This window comes from Lottia gigantea (genome assembly GCF_000327385.1).
Source record: "Lottia gigantea unplaced genomic scaffold LOTGIsca_50, whole genome shotgun sequence".
NCBI lineage: Eukaryota > Metazoa > Mollusca > Gastropoda > Lottiidae > Lottia > Lottia gigantea.
Window position 1 is genome coordinate 192930 of NW_008709716.1, and position 18503 is coordinate 211432.

General features: G+C 29.8%; 1 protein-coding gene across 1 annotated transcript; it reads right to left on the reverse strand.

Annotated features, from left to right (window-relative positions):
- Positions 1-416: 416 nt before the first annotated feature.
- Positions 417-4350, reverse strand: LOTGIDRAFT_125397 (hypothetical protein; the record flags this gene model as incomplete). Its single annotated transcript, XM_009062195.1, has 7 exons — positions 417-707; positions 2384-2509; positions 2644-2789; positions 3246-3328; positions 3519-3633; positions 3824-3936; positions 4223-4350. Coding segments are annotated over 7 exons (1002 nt in total), but the record flags the coding sequence as incomplete, so codon positions are not given.
- Between the last annotated feature and the right edge of the window lie 14153 nt (positions 4351-18503).

Genomic DNA, 18503 nt, shown 5'->3' on the forward strand with positions numbered 1-18503 from the left:
GAGGTGAAAAGATATTAAGAAAAAATTTTACCCTGCACAAAATACATACCAATTGATATAATCATATCATTTTGCTGAGGTAAAATTGTTAATACCACCAAGAACTCACATAAAGTATGATGTGATGTATATCACTAACAACTAAAATTGTATATCACAAACAACTGAAATCCATTCTTACCTATCATCACTGAAGTTTTCATAATCTCGAGATTGAGATCGCCGCACCCCACCACGCCCCCTTTCATCTGGTCTTTCACCTGGCCTCAGCTGACCGGTTGATTCCATTTTCTCAAAGAATTTATTTTGACACTCGCGACTCGCAAAATCAATCTGTAATAAGGATTGTGTGATTAAGAAAATAATTTAAAAATAAAACAGTTTAATAGAATGAACTTTTATTAATAAGGTAAGATTCAGTATGGTTCAAAGAGAGCTATACATTTTGGAATTAGAATAACAAAAATTTTGTAACTTACATGAATCTTCTTGCCACCTAAACTCCTTGCTCTCATTTCACCCACAGAAAAAATTGCATTCTCCATATTTGTGAAATAAACTAGACTTCTACCCTTCACACGATCAATAATACTATAGGTGACTTCACCAAATCTACTGAATTGTCTATTTAAATAAGTATCCGACACATTTTCACTGATATTGTCTATCCAAACACAATTAGTCGGCATACTCTTTCCAAACCCCAACTGAAAGAAACAATATCAAAATATGGTCAATATACTTTATCATTCACAAAACAGCTGTATGTTTTTCATTGGAAAATGTCAAGGAACACTAAAATATCCCTTTATGTATATTTCGTAACTTTATAATAAATTAAAATATATTCATAAATAACATGTATCTTGTAAAACTTAGCAAAATAAGAAAGGCAATGGAATGATCAATTACAAAATATTTATGCTAAAAACTTTGAAACCTTGAAAAAAGCCTTCTATTAACTGATAATATATGAGAAAATTAATTATTATAGAATAAACACTCTAAATGATTTATAGATTAGAAATTTAGAATCATAAATAACAGTTATCAGGTGTTATAGTCTGTTACCCCCCAAGATATAATCATTGAATTACATTCTAAATCACCACTCAATATCATCAGTATAATATTACATAAATAACCTACAATAACTCTCTATTTTCTCATCCATGTTTCATTTCAAATAACATCATTTGAATTTCATAATAAATTAAATTGAAATTTGCTGAACTTGTATGTCAACCTTAAAATCATGTTCATGTTGAAAATGAAGAGAAATAAAGACAATCAATGTATTAGAAAGTTATCAAGAAAAATAGTTGCTTCAGCTGAGCCAATATAATTAATAAACTGTTATGGAATACAGTTCTTTAATATACCTAGTTTCAGATGGTAAATGTTATTATCATTATATTTAAAAATTAATTGAACTGAATTTCAGATAATGATGAACAGAAAACTAAGTATATTGCTAATTGTCTACACAGTTACCATGCCAACAGGTTGAAAGTGTCATTTTGCACATTTTAGCTTCCGCTGCTTAAAGTCTACCAACAGTAATTATTCTTTTAATATCATTTTACAAAAATATCTTAAATATTGATCCCATTCCCATCTGTTATATATTTCTATGTTCCCATAATTAAGAAACTGATCACTAACTAAATAGTTTAATCATATAATTCTGTTTTAGGATAGTCCTAGATACTGCATAACCTCATTTTACACCTATAACTTATTCATGTTTTATTCCTAATATTTACATTTCCAATAAGTTTGTCACGTGACAATAAGGCATATGAATACATCGAAAACGGAAACAAGGATTGACCCAAGTTTTTTACCTAAAATTGTAAAGCAATTTTGAGAGGGTTTCTAACAAGTATTTTAAATCAAGACATATTAAACAGATTCCGTTTTAATAAGACTGTTGGTTCATAGAACTATATTGTTAGGGGTGGGGCGGTGAACTTGATTGACAGATATCGGTGAATTAAGCAACAACGGTTTCAGGTATTTTTACAATTAAATTCAAACATTTTGGAGTATTTTATCAGAAAAGATAAACCAATGTAAATATAAGGAATGAATGTGGATCTTGTTATTGTTATGGGGAAATAAACGCTGGTTTATCATGTGACAAGACAATGACCCGGCGAAGCTGGTCATGTACGTCTTGTCACATGATAAACCAGCGTTTATTTACCCATAAAGATAACAAGATCCACATTCATTCCTTAAATATAAGGATCAAGTCATGATCAGAGACAATATGTCTCAGAAGAAAAACGGTAATAAAGACAATTAGAACAGTACAGACAATAAAGTGGGCAAGGAAAAGTTGAGCAGACAAACCTAAATTAAAACTTTTCAAAATTACCTTTATCTTATTGGCACCAATATGTTCTCCTTCCATTGCACGTAAAGATTTAACAACACTAACAATATCAGCATACTGAACAAAAGCATAGGCTGAGGCAGCTCCCTGACGTTTTATATCTACATCCTGAAATAAATAGTCAACACCATATAATAGCCTTTATATCCATGTACAACAATATTTTAAACACTTAACTAATATATCTATCTCTGAACATCCCTAGCCTCATTTAATTTGATGTATATTACCTTCATACTTACTATAATGTCACCATAAGGTCGGAATTTATCAACTAGTTCCTGTATAGATGTTTCCTTTTCTAGGTTTCCCACAAATAAAGTTCGTGTAGATTTCGGATGAAATTCATCTAACTCGGTTTCAATTGGACGGAAATCAGCATCATCAGCTTCTATTAATAAAATAGAAATAAAAATCCTATGACAAACATAAAATATAATATAAAGCCATATTATCACCTGGATAGTGTAAGAATAGTTATATAAACTCAAAATTACCACCTATATTAACACCTGAAAGATGTTACAACACACCTTTATACTTTATATCCAGGATTCCATTTTCATTTACGTACATATTTCTATCAACAACAAAATACAGTTCTTAAGTAGTTACCACTAAAAATATTGCAAACCAATTGTTTCAGACACAATGAATGCTTCTGTAGGAGCACAACTAGATCTTATAGATCAATATCTCACAATAAAAGGCATTTTACCAAATAACCTCTACATATATATCTGGCATATACATAAGCCGACATGTCCAATTTGATGTTGTGAAGGTTCTAAATGATGGAAACTGAATGAAAAAGCTTACAAATACAAACTATACTAACCAATACCCTCATGTGGCTTCACACTAATTTTGGTACCAAAAAACATTTTATCTTGGGAAGCTTCCATAGCTTTTGATGCATCTTCTGGTCTGCAAAATTTAATGTAATATGTAGAATTCTGTGACGATAGTAAAATAACAATCACAACAATATATGTAGTCCCAACTCATAATAAGATGTCATATAATTTTCTTGGATTATTAATATATTACTTTGTTACTAATTTATTACTAATTATATTATTAATATGTTGGCTATATATCAAAATAATAAACTTACTTTCTAAAACTAACAATAGCAAATCTTTCACCATCATCTGCTTTGTTAATATGCACTGAGGTAACTTTACCATGTTTCTTATATTCATGAAATAAACCATCTCTTAAACTGGTATCTAAAATTATAATATCAAAATTAACATAGTAAGTCAAAATAGGACATTCGATTCAAAGTGCTAGTTTTCTAGATTAGGAGAATTGACTCATTCATCAGACGGGCTGCTATTGATATTGGTTAATATCACTGTGTCGACATGACATTGTCAAATTAAAATTGCCATGGAACAAAGAAGATTGGATTCCTACCACTAGATCTAGCTGGCAGTTTGGTCACACAGATGCCAACTTGACGTTTATCTGAGTTAGTAGGTTGTGTACTAGTTGAACCAGCTTCACTAGCTGCTTTCTCTACCAATTTACTACTTCCTATACCAGTCTGACTTGATGATCTCCTCTTCACTGGAGGTTTCATGCTATTTGGACTGCTGGCACGACTAAACAAATAAATAAACATTTCAATTCCATATTAAATTTCTAATTTAATAAATATAAATATAGTTGTATATTTCATTTAACTTATATGGAAACAAAACACAATGATGCAACATTTTTGCTCAGATCACTTTCATTCATGTACATGTACTTATAATACATAATTAAATTGCATGATAACTTATTGTAATGTAAGAGGCAGACTGAACTTACCTTCTAGATGGTGATGGTGAATCACTACTGGAAGATGAACTAGAGCTACTACTGCTAGATCGGGATCCACTTGAGTCACTTTTACTTCCACTTGGATTCCTTTCACTACCATCACCAGTTACACTCCTAAAACACAATTACTATGTTATTACTGTATGTAGAATAACAAATCTAACCATCTATTGAAGATATTGTTTATTCTATTTACTGGAGCTCGAGTTTTTTTTCAGAATATACTGCCATTTCTTTAGTTCATTATATTTACCAAAGTATAATAATAATAATAATAACAATAAAATCTTTAATACAGTGAAAATTCTGCCTGGCCTTTTTACAATTTTGCCCTTCAAAGGAACACAACATATAATACAAAAGAAACTTAAAATAACCAAACTAGAATCGCTAAAGCAGTAGAACTATTAACAGTTATATTTATATACATTTATTATTCATCTGATTATGTTGTTCTATTTTTTCAAGAAAGAAAAGAGTTGTTTTTTAAATTTGCCAAAATACTTTATCGAGTTTCTTTAAAGATCAAGGTAAAGAGTTCCATAAGTGTAAGCTCTACTGAAGTTGAAACTTTATTACATTTATCAAAGCTGGAGCTTCAGTTCATTATATTCATGAAAGTTTTCTACTAAAGTTGGAGCTTCAGTTCATTATATTTATGAAAGTTTTCTACTAAAGTTGGAGCTTCAGTTCATTATATTTATGAAAGTTTTCTACTAAAGTTGGAGCTTCAGTTCATTATATTTATGAAAGTTTTCTACTAAAGTTGGAGCTTCAGTTCATTATATTTATGAAAGTTTTCTACTAAAGTTGGAGCTTCAGTTCATTATATTTATGAAAGTTTTCTACTAAAGTTGGAGCTTCAGTTCATTATATTTATGAAAGTTTTCTACTAAAGTTGGAGCTTCAGTTCATTATATTTATGAAAGTTTTCTACTAAAGTTGGAGCTTCAGTTATATATTTATATTTATGGAAGAAGTAATTACTTTTATGGAAGTCAGAGATTTATTTCATTAAACAATCAACCTACCTGCTCTGATTTGATTTATCATATTTCTTTTCCCTCGGTCTACTTCTGTTGAACTCAGAATCTGATAAATTGTTTGGTGGAGGTAACTCACTATTATCATTTGTATCATGTCGACTGTTTTCATCTTGACTGTAATTACAGAAAAAAAATAATACTTATTACATTTCATCATTAACATATATATCATCAATACCGACAGCATTTAATATATCATACATTATCAATTACAATACATGAATTCATTATCATACATTATCAATTACAAAAATCCTTGTCACACATAATCCATTACAATATTCCTTTTCATACATTTATCAATTACATTGGTCCTTATCATACATTATCAATTCCAATAGTTCTTATCATACATTATCAATTACAACCGTCCTTATCATAAATCATGAATTATAATAGTCCTTATCATAAATCACGAATCAAAAGTCATAATACATTTATCAATTACAGTGGTCCTTATCATACATCATCAATTCCAATAGTCCTTACCATACATTACCAATTACAATAGTCCTTATCATAAATCATGAATTATATCAGTCCTTATCATAAATCATGAATTATATTAGTCCTTATCATATATCATGAATTATATTAGTCCTTATCATAAATCATGAATTATATTAAACCTTATCATAAATCATGAATTATATCAGTCCTTATCATAAATCATGAATTACAATAGCCCTTATCATAAATCATGAATTACAATAGTCCTTATCATAAAATCATGAATTATATTAGTCCTTATCATAAGTCATGAATTATATTAGTCCTTATCATAAATCATGAATTATATTAGTCCTTATCATAAATTAAGAATTACAATAGTTCTGATGATAAATCATGAATTATATTAGTCCTGATGATAAATCATGACTTATATTAGTCCTTATCATAAATCATGAATTACAATAGTCCTTATCATAAATCATGAATTACAATAGTCCTTATCATATACATCATTAATTATATTAGTCCTTATCATAAATCATGAATTATAATAGTCCTTATCATATACATCATTAATTACATTAGTCCTTATCATAAATTATGAATTATAATAGTCCTTACAATAAATTATGAATTATATTAGTCCTTATCATAAATCATGAATTACATTAGTCCTTATCATATATCATGAATTATATCAGTCCTTATCATATATCATGAATTATATTAGTCCTTATCATAAATTATGAATTATAATAGACCTTATCATAAATCATGAATTAAAAGTCATTATAATACATTTTCAATTACAATTGTCCATATACATTATCTATATCAATTACAATAGTCCTTATTACACATTTTCAGTTACAATAATCTGATCATGTCATCAATTACTATAGTGTTTACCATATATCATCAATTATCAATATCAGCAATTCATTTTGAGTTGACTGTCCAAAAGCAGAATGGTCTCATCAAAGCATGACAGTAGCTGATTCAAAGCAGGATAGTTCAAGGCGAGGTAAAACAACTACATTTACTTCAGATTGCTGCAATCGAGGCATTTTAATCTAATATAGGAAAAAGGTCCAATCAAAGCAGGACAGTTTAGTCCAATCATGGCAGGGTAATTCAGTACAAATTCATATTTCAAGAGGAGTCTTATTTTTAATGTACCATAATGCACAAAAGCAGACATAACAGCAGTTTGAAAATTATTCATGAATTTATTAACTGATTCTTAAATGGCATTTATTTTCATGACAATAACAAAATCCATGTCATTTATTTATTTCAATTGTTCTTCTCTTTTATTAATTTTATCAGTTATATTGTAACACCTTTGCATATTAAAACTTTCCAGAAATGTTTAATTATCAGAATGTTACAGATTTTCTCTATTCATCAAGAGTTTCAGTGATCAATATTCTAATATGAATCTGAATAATACATTAAATTATATATAGATATATAACTAAAAATATGTCAGATTTAACTTTAACATAAATAATAGATAAATTCACACAGGATAATTTCTCACATTGTCAGTCTACTGAAACTAAATATCAGTTCATTCAAGGTTGTTAATAAAATGTCAAATGATAAAGTGTTATGTTTAAGGTGTAATTATGTATTAAATTACTACATGTATCATTCTCCATTTGTTTACAATTCCTACTAGATTGTTGCCTTTCTCAGAATAACAAAGATTAATATGTACAATGTATATTGTAGTAGATTAACCTTCATCGTATTAATCTACTACAATATACATGGATAAAAATTGTCACTAGGCCTTAATGGTTCTAATCATGAAATGTGGATCTTTTGTTATACACATAACTAAACTGTCTTTAGTGCACATACACAAAAAATATACAGTATTTGCAAAAGCTCAAGATGCTTGCACTCTAAAGGACATTGCCACTTTGTCCAATTGACTATGGATTGAATTTCTAATACTGAATTCTATTAAAATTTCTATTGCATAGAAAGTTATGTCACATGACTTAGCTACCACTTCTGGACAACAAAATTATAATCAAATTGAACTCAATTGAACTATTAGAAACATAAAAGAATTTCTGAAATTTTGCATCATTTTCTTAAATTTATGATCAAAATCGAAGAAACTTTTTTGCAGTTTTCATCATAATTAAAGGAATATTCTGCAAGACAAAATTTCTTACATTTTGGTATGAAGTCACTTTGCTTTAACACAAAGTTTTGAATCTTAAACCGAAGATATACACTCAATAACCAACATGATTGTCAACATAACTGAAATGGTCTAGGGTACAAAAAATCTTTTCAGAATATGGCAGCTTGTCAATAGTATTTATCCATCGACAGCAATTGTAAAAGCCATTATTTTCATATCACACTGATATTAGTCATTGTTAGATCTATAGTAAACTAAACCTAACAAAGCTTGTTCAACTGTTTCAATTCAATATACACTTGAAACCATTTATTCATTTGTAAGGTGGAGACCATAACACATTTGTTGGCAAGTGGCCAGAAACACTTGGCAAACTTCCAAGTTGACTTTATTTTCTACCTTGAGATAAAAGCCTTTCAATCACACAATGACAGTATGAAGTGCTGTAGTCATGGTAACCATGTATAAAAATCAATATTTTGTGTAATTACAGTTTGAATGAGTTGAGAAAAGAAAGTCAACAATTTTCTGATTATTTCTCTACACTATAGAGACTACCATATTGTATTGTTCAACTTGGTATAAAATCTAAACATGTTTGAACCAAATTGGTGGTGTACTATTGTCATCATTTTGCATATTTGCCATAATTATGTTTTATTATTCACAATTGTCTTAAACAAGTAAATGTATTTCATTTTTCAGCATAGATATTATTGTTCAGCGATTATATCAGGATTGTGTTCAACATTCAAACAATTATTTGTAGGTTTCTTTTTAACATCTAAATACTTATCCTGTAGGTCTCAAAGTGATACTACGTCTTACAATGAACATAAAATTCAAATTCTCAAGAATGGTCAATATGAGTATATATTCATCAGTGAACTTACCTAGTGTCATAAAGTTACAACAGAATCCCTGTAAAATCTGGAAAATTGGAAAATTCTTAACACTAAGTAATTATTTGTAATTTATTGCATATTTATGGATAATTACTTAAGTTTTTTGGATTTATAGGATTATATATGGATCCTGTTATGTTATTTATGACACCAGGTATATCTACTGATGAATATATGCTCTTATTGGCCAATGTTAAATTTCTTAAATTTTATGTTCATTCTTAGTTCATTACTTAGCTTGTAGGTCTCTTTTTAATATTCTAATACTTATCTAGTAGGTTTCTTTTTAACATTCTAATACTTATATTGTAGGTTTTTTTGAACAATCTAATACTTATCTAGTAGGTTTTATTGAACATTCAAATACTTAGCTTGTAGGTCTCTTTTTAATATTCTAATACTAATCTTGTAGGTCTCTTTTTAACATTCTAATACTTATCTTGTAGGTTTTTTTTGAACAATCTAATACTTATCTAGTAGGTTTTTTTGAACATTCAAATACTTAGCTTGTAGGTCTCTTTTTAATATTCTAATACTTATCTAGTAGGTTTCTTTTTAACATTCTAATACTTATCTAGTAGGTTTTTTTGAACATTCAAATACTTAGCTTGTAGGTCTCTTTTTAATATTCTGATACTAAGCTTGTAGGTCTCTTTTTAACATTCCAATACTTATCTTGTAGGTTTTTTTTGAACAATCTAATACTTATCTAGTAGGTTTTTTTGAACATTCAAATACTTAGCTTGTAGGTCTCTTTTTAACATTCCAATACTTATCTTGTAGGTTTTTTTTGAACAATCTAATACTTATCTTGTAGGTTTTTTTTGAACAATCTAATACTTATCTAGTAGGTTTTTTTGAACATTCAAATACTTAGCTTGTAGGTCTCTTTTTAACAATCTAATACTTATCTAGTAGGTTTTTTTGAACATTCAAATACTTAGCTTGTAGGTCTCTTTTTAATATTCTAATACTTATCTAGTAGGTTTCTTTTTAACATTCTAATACTTATATTGTAGGTTTTTTTTGAACATTCAAATACTTAGCTTGTAGGTTTCTTTTTAATATTCTAATACTTATCTTGTAGGTTTCTTTTAACATTCAATCATTTATCTAGTTAGTTTAGTAGGTTTTTTTTTTTAACATTCTAATACTTATCTTGTAGGGTTTTTTTGAACAATCTAATACTTATCTAGTAGGTTTTTTTGAACATTCAAATACTTAGCTTGTAGGTCTCTTTTTAACAATCTAATACTTATCTAGTAGGTTTTTTTGAACATTCAAATACTTAGCTTGTAGGTCTCTTTTTAATATTCTAATACTTATCTAGTAGGTTTCTTTTTAACATTCTAATACTTATATTGTAGGTTTTTTTTGAACATTCAAATACTTAGCTTGTAGGTTTCTTTTTAATATTCTAATACTTATCTTGTAGGTTTCTTTTAACATTCAATCATTTATCTAGTTAGTTTAGTAGGTTTTTTTTTTTAACATTCTAATACTTATCTAGTAGGTTTTTTTGAACATTCAAATACTTAACTTGTAGGTCTCTTTTTAACATTCTAATACTAATCTTGTAGGTTTCTTTTTAACAATCTAATACTTATCTAGTAGGTTTTTTTCAACATTCAAATACTTAGCTTGTAGGTCTCTTTTTAACATTCTAATACTTATCTTGTAGGTTTTTTTTGAACAATCTAATACTTATCTAGTAGGTTTTTTTGAACATTCAAATACTTAGCTTGTAGGTCTCTTTTTAATATTCAAATACTTATCTAGTAGGTTTCTTTTTAACATTCTAATACTTATATTGTAGGTTTCTATTTAACATTCAAATATTTATCTTGTAGGCTTTCACTCAACATTCAAACATTTATCTTGGACAGCAGAAGTTCAATGAGTATCATGTGTTCTCCTACCATGGTTTAATTCCAGCATAGGTTTAATGTTTCTGGATATTTTGCCAGGAGTTTAGAGGTAGACATGGAAAAAGCATCTATTCGGTCGGAAAGGGAAAGGCCTTGCGTGCTACATTCTGTGCATGTTAACCATCCAATCCAAAAAGATAACTTGCTAGTCAAGGTAACATATGCCCACTATAAGCTGTCAGAAATGATAACGGAGTCTGTAGTGGTTTAATATGTGAAACCAATCATCCGATTGTTACTAATTTCAAGCTTTACTTAGGACTCATGCCAAGTTCCATCAAGATCGGATAAAAAATGTTATATCTATCAGCCTATAAGCCAAATTAGACGTATTGAATTAATTCAAGGGCAAGAATTCAAAAACCCTTCATCCAATTATTACCATTTTTGAACTTGAGATCTCATCAATATATACATGCATACCAAGTTTCATCGAGATCGGACAAAAACAAAATGTCTTATCAATAGCTACAAACATACTAAGTTTCATCAGAATCGGATAAAAATGTTAACGCGTTCTTACTAAGTCAAGGGTGATCTCCCTGAAACCATTCTTCCAATTATTACCAATTTCGAACTTGACTGAGATCTCATCAATATATACATGCATACCAAGTTTCATCAAGATCAAATTTAAGCTGCAATGTCAATATACGTCAACATTTCCATGTGGGCGTTTAAAAATGGACTAATGTTGCTGTCGTGGGAAAATGTATATTTCTACATTTACATGTTATGGCATATCAAAGCTTTCATTTTTTGTATTTATCAATAAATACCGACAAAGGACAAGGTATTGTAATTTGTGTTCCTTCTGTGAAAGCCAAAATTTAACAAAATATAGAACTGGTTCATTCTGATTCAAAAGTCTATATATTCTAAAAAACATTTGACTGGCTTCCAAAGTTTGGTAATCTTATCATGATATTTACTAGAACTAGAAGGTAACCTTGAAGTACCACAGAAACAGTTGAAATGAACTAAATGTCAAAAGCACCTGGTCCATTCAACATGGCTGCCAGTTTCTCTCCATCTCCTGGGAGTAATGTGAAATAATGAACACCATATGGACTAGCTAATTATTGAGTTGGAGATTTCTTTCTTCATTCCATCTATCATACTCAACAACCTTTCTTCAGGGCAAACTGTTTGATATAGAACGACAAGGAAGCAAGTTTTAATATATAGTTTAATATAAAGAGATAGTAAAACATGAGCAAAGAGCCAAAAATCATTATTTTCTCAGAAAAAAAACATGGCAACAGATGAAAATGAGGCAAGTTAGAAAGAAAATCAATGATCTTGACTAAAACAGCATAGCCAGAGGATGTTTATGGCTCATTTCATTGACAAAATACATTCCAGATTCCAAGTCGCGTACAATGATACAGAACTTGAGATCAATTTTTATGTTTTAGATATTTTTGTCACTGATGTCATTCTCTTATTACTACTACTATGCCAATATCCTGCACAGAAAAAACTCATGGGTATTGAATAAAGAGTTAAGATTAGAATAGAAATTGCTGGTAGTTTTATTGATCTAGTCATGACGCCAGAGAAATGATTAATTTTCCTTTTATGGTAACTTATTAGATGTATGAGATCATCAGGAAATAAGATTCTGGTTGAAGAGATTTTCAATCACCATCAAAATTTCTTCTAGTGTCGATAATCAGCTTCTTACATATACAGTAAATTACATATTCTGACCCTTTCCAAGGTTGTCTACTATTATATATTTCTTCAATACCTCTCTTGGACTGACTTTATAGATTGCATCATAATTTTGTCTTGCTGGAAAATAATGGACACATTATGAACCGTCACCAATGATATCAAATAAAAGGCCTAAATAACAACTGGTAAATCAATTAATGATTTATGAATGATTAATGAAGTCCAATTTTTCTCTTCAAATATTAAGCATAAAAGTATCTTTTTTGTAAGGAAAGGTCTACAGCCTATAGATCTTATTCACATGTCAGCCATATTGTACAAACGTAATAACGTGTCACTGCAATAAAATCGTCATCTCGACATCTTTAAGGCCTCCTTCTCCAATCTCATAAGCTCAAACCTAATCTTATTTTACTTATTTTTTATTTTATTTATTCAAAGACTTCATTTAAATCGGAATTGATAAAGCCATTTAATGATGCTTTCAGAGGAATTTTACCTCCACACCCTTTTGAGAAATTGCAGTTTTAAGCCCTCTTTATCAACTATTGCAGAATATATTTCATGGAAATATTTTGTGCCTGTTGCATGATGTGAATGATATTTTCGGCTGTGAAATGGTTAACTGAATCATATGGGCATTTAATCTAAATAAGAATATCTAATTCTAATATAATAAGTTTAAATAGAAATGGGTTTTTTCTCAAATTTTCTTGAGAGAACTCTCTAATACGCTCTATGAGAGGCTTGCGACATATGAATTCAGCCTCAGCGGTTGTCCGAGTCAGTCTGCCCCCTATTTGTAACATCAATCTTGGAAGGCTGGCGCTGCCACTATCAGTCTTGCAGTCTGGAACCTCCTTAATTTTGTAGAAGAGTCATATTCTGTAGGCCATGCTCCTTTGTAATCAAAGTTAGAACTGTTATTTTGTTCACAGATAATTGTATACCATGTAGAAATAAAGCTCTAAAATGACTTATTTTATCACAATTATAATATATACTGATATTAGGGAAGGTATGTTTCTTGTTATAAATACGACTTATGCTTGAGATTGGATGGAGAGTGAAAAACAACCATCTAAATAAAGGAAGTCAGCGATTTGTCTAGCAATTATAGGTCTCTGTTATTCTTATCTACATCTCATACTGCTAGTTTCCTACTATCATAAATTATTCTTACACCCAAGTAACTGAGAAAGTGACATTCTAACAAGATTGTTAATGTAAGAACAAAATATCCAGATGTTGGAATAAAACAAAGCCTATTGTGTTAAGATATAATAGTTCTGTTATTCAAGAAATGACATAACTGGCTATAAGCTCTTGTAACATGTGACATTATGAAAAATGAGAGACAGATGGCAAAATAAATCTTCTTTCTTTCCCTTTCTTTACCAGATTTCTGTTGAAACAAAAAACATGAGACAGGGGGCAATTACCTCCTTAAAATTTGTAACCTACAAATTATGACAAAGAAAAGTTATTCAGCTGTATATTTCCTTTACTATACACTCTAAAATTTACTTTGTTCTGTTACTACAACAGCAGCAATACCTAACCATCTGATTTCTTCACTAATTTAATGTTCAACTTTAACTCAAGAAAATAACTTTGGGTTGAAAAGAGATATGCATTCTATTTTTCTTCATGTCAAAATTAAATGGAGTACCAGGTACTAAAAGATTTCAATTTCATCAATTTTGTTTCCAGGGTCTATATTATTTTGATTCTTTAAACACTTACAAACCAATATAGTTAGACTAGACATTGGAGCCCTGAGGATAATTTCAGTATAGAATAGAATAAAGAAGATTCTTTGTAAATATCAGTTTCCAATACCTCAAAGACTTCTGACATTTAATCAGAAAATGAAATTCTTATTTTACCAGACACTAAACAAATGGATTCATTTGTCTTACAAAATAATGTTCCCTGTGTATTCTGAATGTTAAATTAGATAATAAAAATTCAGCCCCATTTAACTTCTTCTCAATTATTAACTTAAAGATAAAACAGATATTGAGATCTCAATCTCACAAATTCACTGATTCTTAAATATCAGCCTACTATAAGACTCACTTATTTTCAAATCTCAGTTCTACTTTAAACATCACAAATTTTTGGATCTCAGTCCTACTGCAAATTTCATTGATTTGAATATCTGTCTTATTTCAAGATTCACGGATTTTGAGATCTAAGATCAACATCCAGATTAACTGATTATGAAATATCAAACCTTCTTTAAAATTCACTGATTATGAAATATGTCGCACCTCAATATTCACTGATTTGAAGATATCAGCCCTACTTCAAGATTTATTTATTTTGAGATCTGAATCCAACTTCAAGACTCACAGATTTCGATACTTCAGCCATACTTCAAAACTAATTGATTTAGATATCTTAACCCTCAATTGAATGATTTTGAGATCTCACTCTTTACTTTAAGCTAAAATTCTAGGATTTTCATACCTCGGTCCTACTTCAATGATTCATTTATCTAAGATTTCAACTCCACTATGAGACTCACATATTATGTGTCTTTTTTGATTATAATACACTGATTTTGAGATCTCAGCCCTACTTTAAAATTCAATTTAATTCTCAGTCCATGGTCTTGAGGAATAAGAGTCAGTTTTATAAATGACAGTACAACAAAAACTTCAACCAAACATTCTTTTTCCTCACATCTTAAAGTGTTTGAGTGAAGAAAAAAACTAACAGGAAATTGTTCTAATTTTATAAACTAGCACACAAAAACTAAACCATGATTTCCTGTGCAAAAATTCTAATCTTGATATTATGTGTTATATAGTATTTCAGTGGACAGATTTATATATTGTCAAAATAACCTTACTGTAGGATAAAATTGTTTTTTATACGTTTTGTTTCAAAATATGATCTGGACTATTCAAGAAGGCCTACAAAGTAATTGTTTCAAGGACAGGAACAGTCTGTAATCATTTCCTAAGAGTTTTGTGTAGATTCTCATATGCAAAGGGTTGGCTTACAAATAAGCTTGAAGGTAAAGCAAAAATGCCTTCTTAAAACTGGTTACAAAGATAGATCTCCACTAGAAAAACCAGCCACATTCTAATTAATCAATTGCAGATGATCTCTACAAATTTGAAAGTATTCACTAGATATCTAGTTGTAAATTAAATTTCTGCAATACACACAATTGAGTTTTATTTTTCTTAACAATTCAATAGAGACTGGGTTCATTTATTATTCAATATTCAACCACATATTTATTTTACTAGTTTACACTGGGGCGTGGTGTATCTAAATAACTTATTTAGGTCATATAATATTCAAATCTAAGCTTATCTTGTGACTCACACAGATCTTTATGTAAATATCAATCTACAATGACAATATTTGAGTTTGTATATCCTGGTATATTTCACTGTCAAACAGCCTGTTTTAATGACAAACTGCAGTAATGTTTTCTAAACTCATATAGCCTACTTAAGTTTTTCAATTTTTATTTCATTGCTTACACTACCTTAACTGAATCTACACAATTTTGGAAATATTAAAACAGAACCTGAGACATGTATCAGATTATGTTACAATATTTCTATATTGCTCTACGTGTGATGTATTGAGCACTATTTTCAACAGAAATATGAAAAATGTTTAATATTTTAAATAGATGATAGACAGAAGACAGAATTGAAATCATATTGAACTTTTCAACTGCTTATTATATTTATTTACTTAGAACAAGTTATTGAGCATCTTTTGCTGTAGAATTAAGTTGATGTTTGTAAATGAAAATCCTATGAAGCACCTCTACAATCAAATAATCTATTTTCTGCATAGAAATAAAACTCAAAATCCATCTGATATGAAGATCACTGTAGATCTAAGGTTTCAACTGACAACTTCAAATGATTGTAAAGATGTTTTGTAAACTTGTCATCTGTAAATCGGTAATATTTGTGGCTTTATTTGCACTGTTCCAATTTTCTGTCAGATGTCTTTGGTTCCTGTAATTGTACAAAAGCTTGTACGTATATGACATCACTATCATTTGTAAATATTTTTTGTGCTAGTTCGTCATGTAACACTTTGTCGTGATGGAATTGCAAAACGTCTGACTGAACAAGGGAATGATATAAATAAAAGTCACAAACTGCATCTGTTATATTTGCACAATATCAAAATATCATTGGAGTTTTCTTAATAATCAAAATAATCAAACAAAACATAGGCTTGCAGCAAGTTCTCACAAGCGAATACGCCCAACAGCAGCTTGATAAAGAGCTAAATGTGAAATGTAAAACAAACTCTATATCGTAGCCTGTAGGGTGAGCACGAGCCAAAAAAGTGAAAAAAACACGATAGAGTTTAAACGATATCTCTCAAGAAAATCATCGGATCATCACCAAATTCAATAGTGCACATCTTAATGATATTGACACAAATAAAAACAATCAGAAGACTAGAGCCACTCGTGGCACAGAGTGGGACTTTGCAAATGTAGCAATTTGCTAAAGACCCCGAAAAAATCAACCATCGACGATAATTAGGTCAAGCGCAAGAACAAGTCTAAAGTTGATAATTTTTTATTTTTTAGAAGATTCTAATACCGGAAGTAGACGTCAGACCTCACAAATGAAAGCATCAGCAGATAGCCAAGGTCAATGACCTTTGATCTTGTAAAGGAGAAGGTCTAAAACGGTCAAGATCAAGAGATATACGTCTTCAAAATTTCTAATTGCATACGACTATAAAACCGGAAGTTGACATAGGACAGCAAATATAAAAGTATAAATAGATAGCCAATGCCAATGACGTTTGATCCTAGAAAGATCAAGGTCAACAAAGGTCAAGGTCAAAAATTGAAAATTTTGAATTTCCAAAACCTGTTCCTTTTTTTGAACTATGAAGCGGAAACAACCAAACTTCTAAGACAAAGTGACTCAAAACATGAGATAATTGTATGCAAAGTTCCATTTTGAACAAACGTATACTTTGCGAGTTATGTTCCTGGCCAAAAATGTCAATAATGAGTAATATAACCCAGATGTGGCACGCCCACCTTAATTTTTTTTGCATAGGGTAATAGATATTCCAAATGTTATGTTGTGTTTTAAATTTCAAAATTCTACATTATTCAAGTCAAAAGATATAGGTCAACAAACGTCAACAAAGGTCAAAATCGAAAAATGAAAATATCCAAATGTTAAAACCCGTTCCTTTTTTGGAACTATAAAGCTGAAACAACTGAGCTGTTAACACAAACTGGCCAAAAGGATGAGGTAATTGTGTGCAAAGTCCCTTTTTGAACAAACGTATCCTATGCGAGTTATGCCCCAGCCGCAAAATGTAAACAATTAGTAATTCAACCCGGATGTGCCACGCCCACCCCAATTTTTTTGTCATAGGTGAATTCATATTCAAAGCGTCTAGTTGTATTCCAAATATCAAGGTTCTACATAGAATAGGTCATAAGATATACATACACCAAGATCAAAAAGACACAAATATGGTAAAAAAAAAACTCAAATTTGAAAAAATCACGAATTTCAATTTTGCTTTAAAAAAGCAATTGTTCTATATCTATGTAAAGTGCATGAGAAGCACATTAGAAAACCGAAAAAATTAACCCTCTAGGTTAATTAGGTCACGTGCTAGAGCAGTCCAAAGTTGCGAATTTGGCTTTTTACGGATAGCTATAAAACCGGAAGTACATGTCGGAGGTCAAAGGTCAAAGTATAAAATGATAGCCAAGGTCAATGAACTTTGACCCTATGAAGGTCAAGGTCATCAAAGGTCAAGGTCACGAGATACAAGCCTTCAAAAATTGAAAAAAATTCAACCGGAAGTTGCAAAAAAGCAAAAGTCAAATTCAAAAATCCATTCCCAACATTTTTGTCGCCATCGACTAAAGTATACACCAACATAAAAATTTGACCAATCCCATTCTCCCCCGAAGCCCCATTTTGAGTTTTATGAAAAAGTATCAAATCAAGATGGCGGCCGAAGTATTTTTTTCGGACTAAATTTTATTTTAAAATCGGCCATAGAATTACGATTAATAACGATATACATAATTTCGTTGAAATATTTCAATCACAC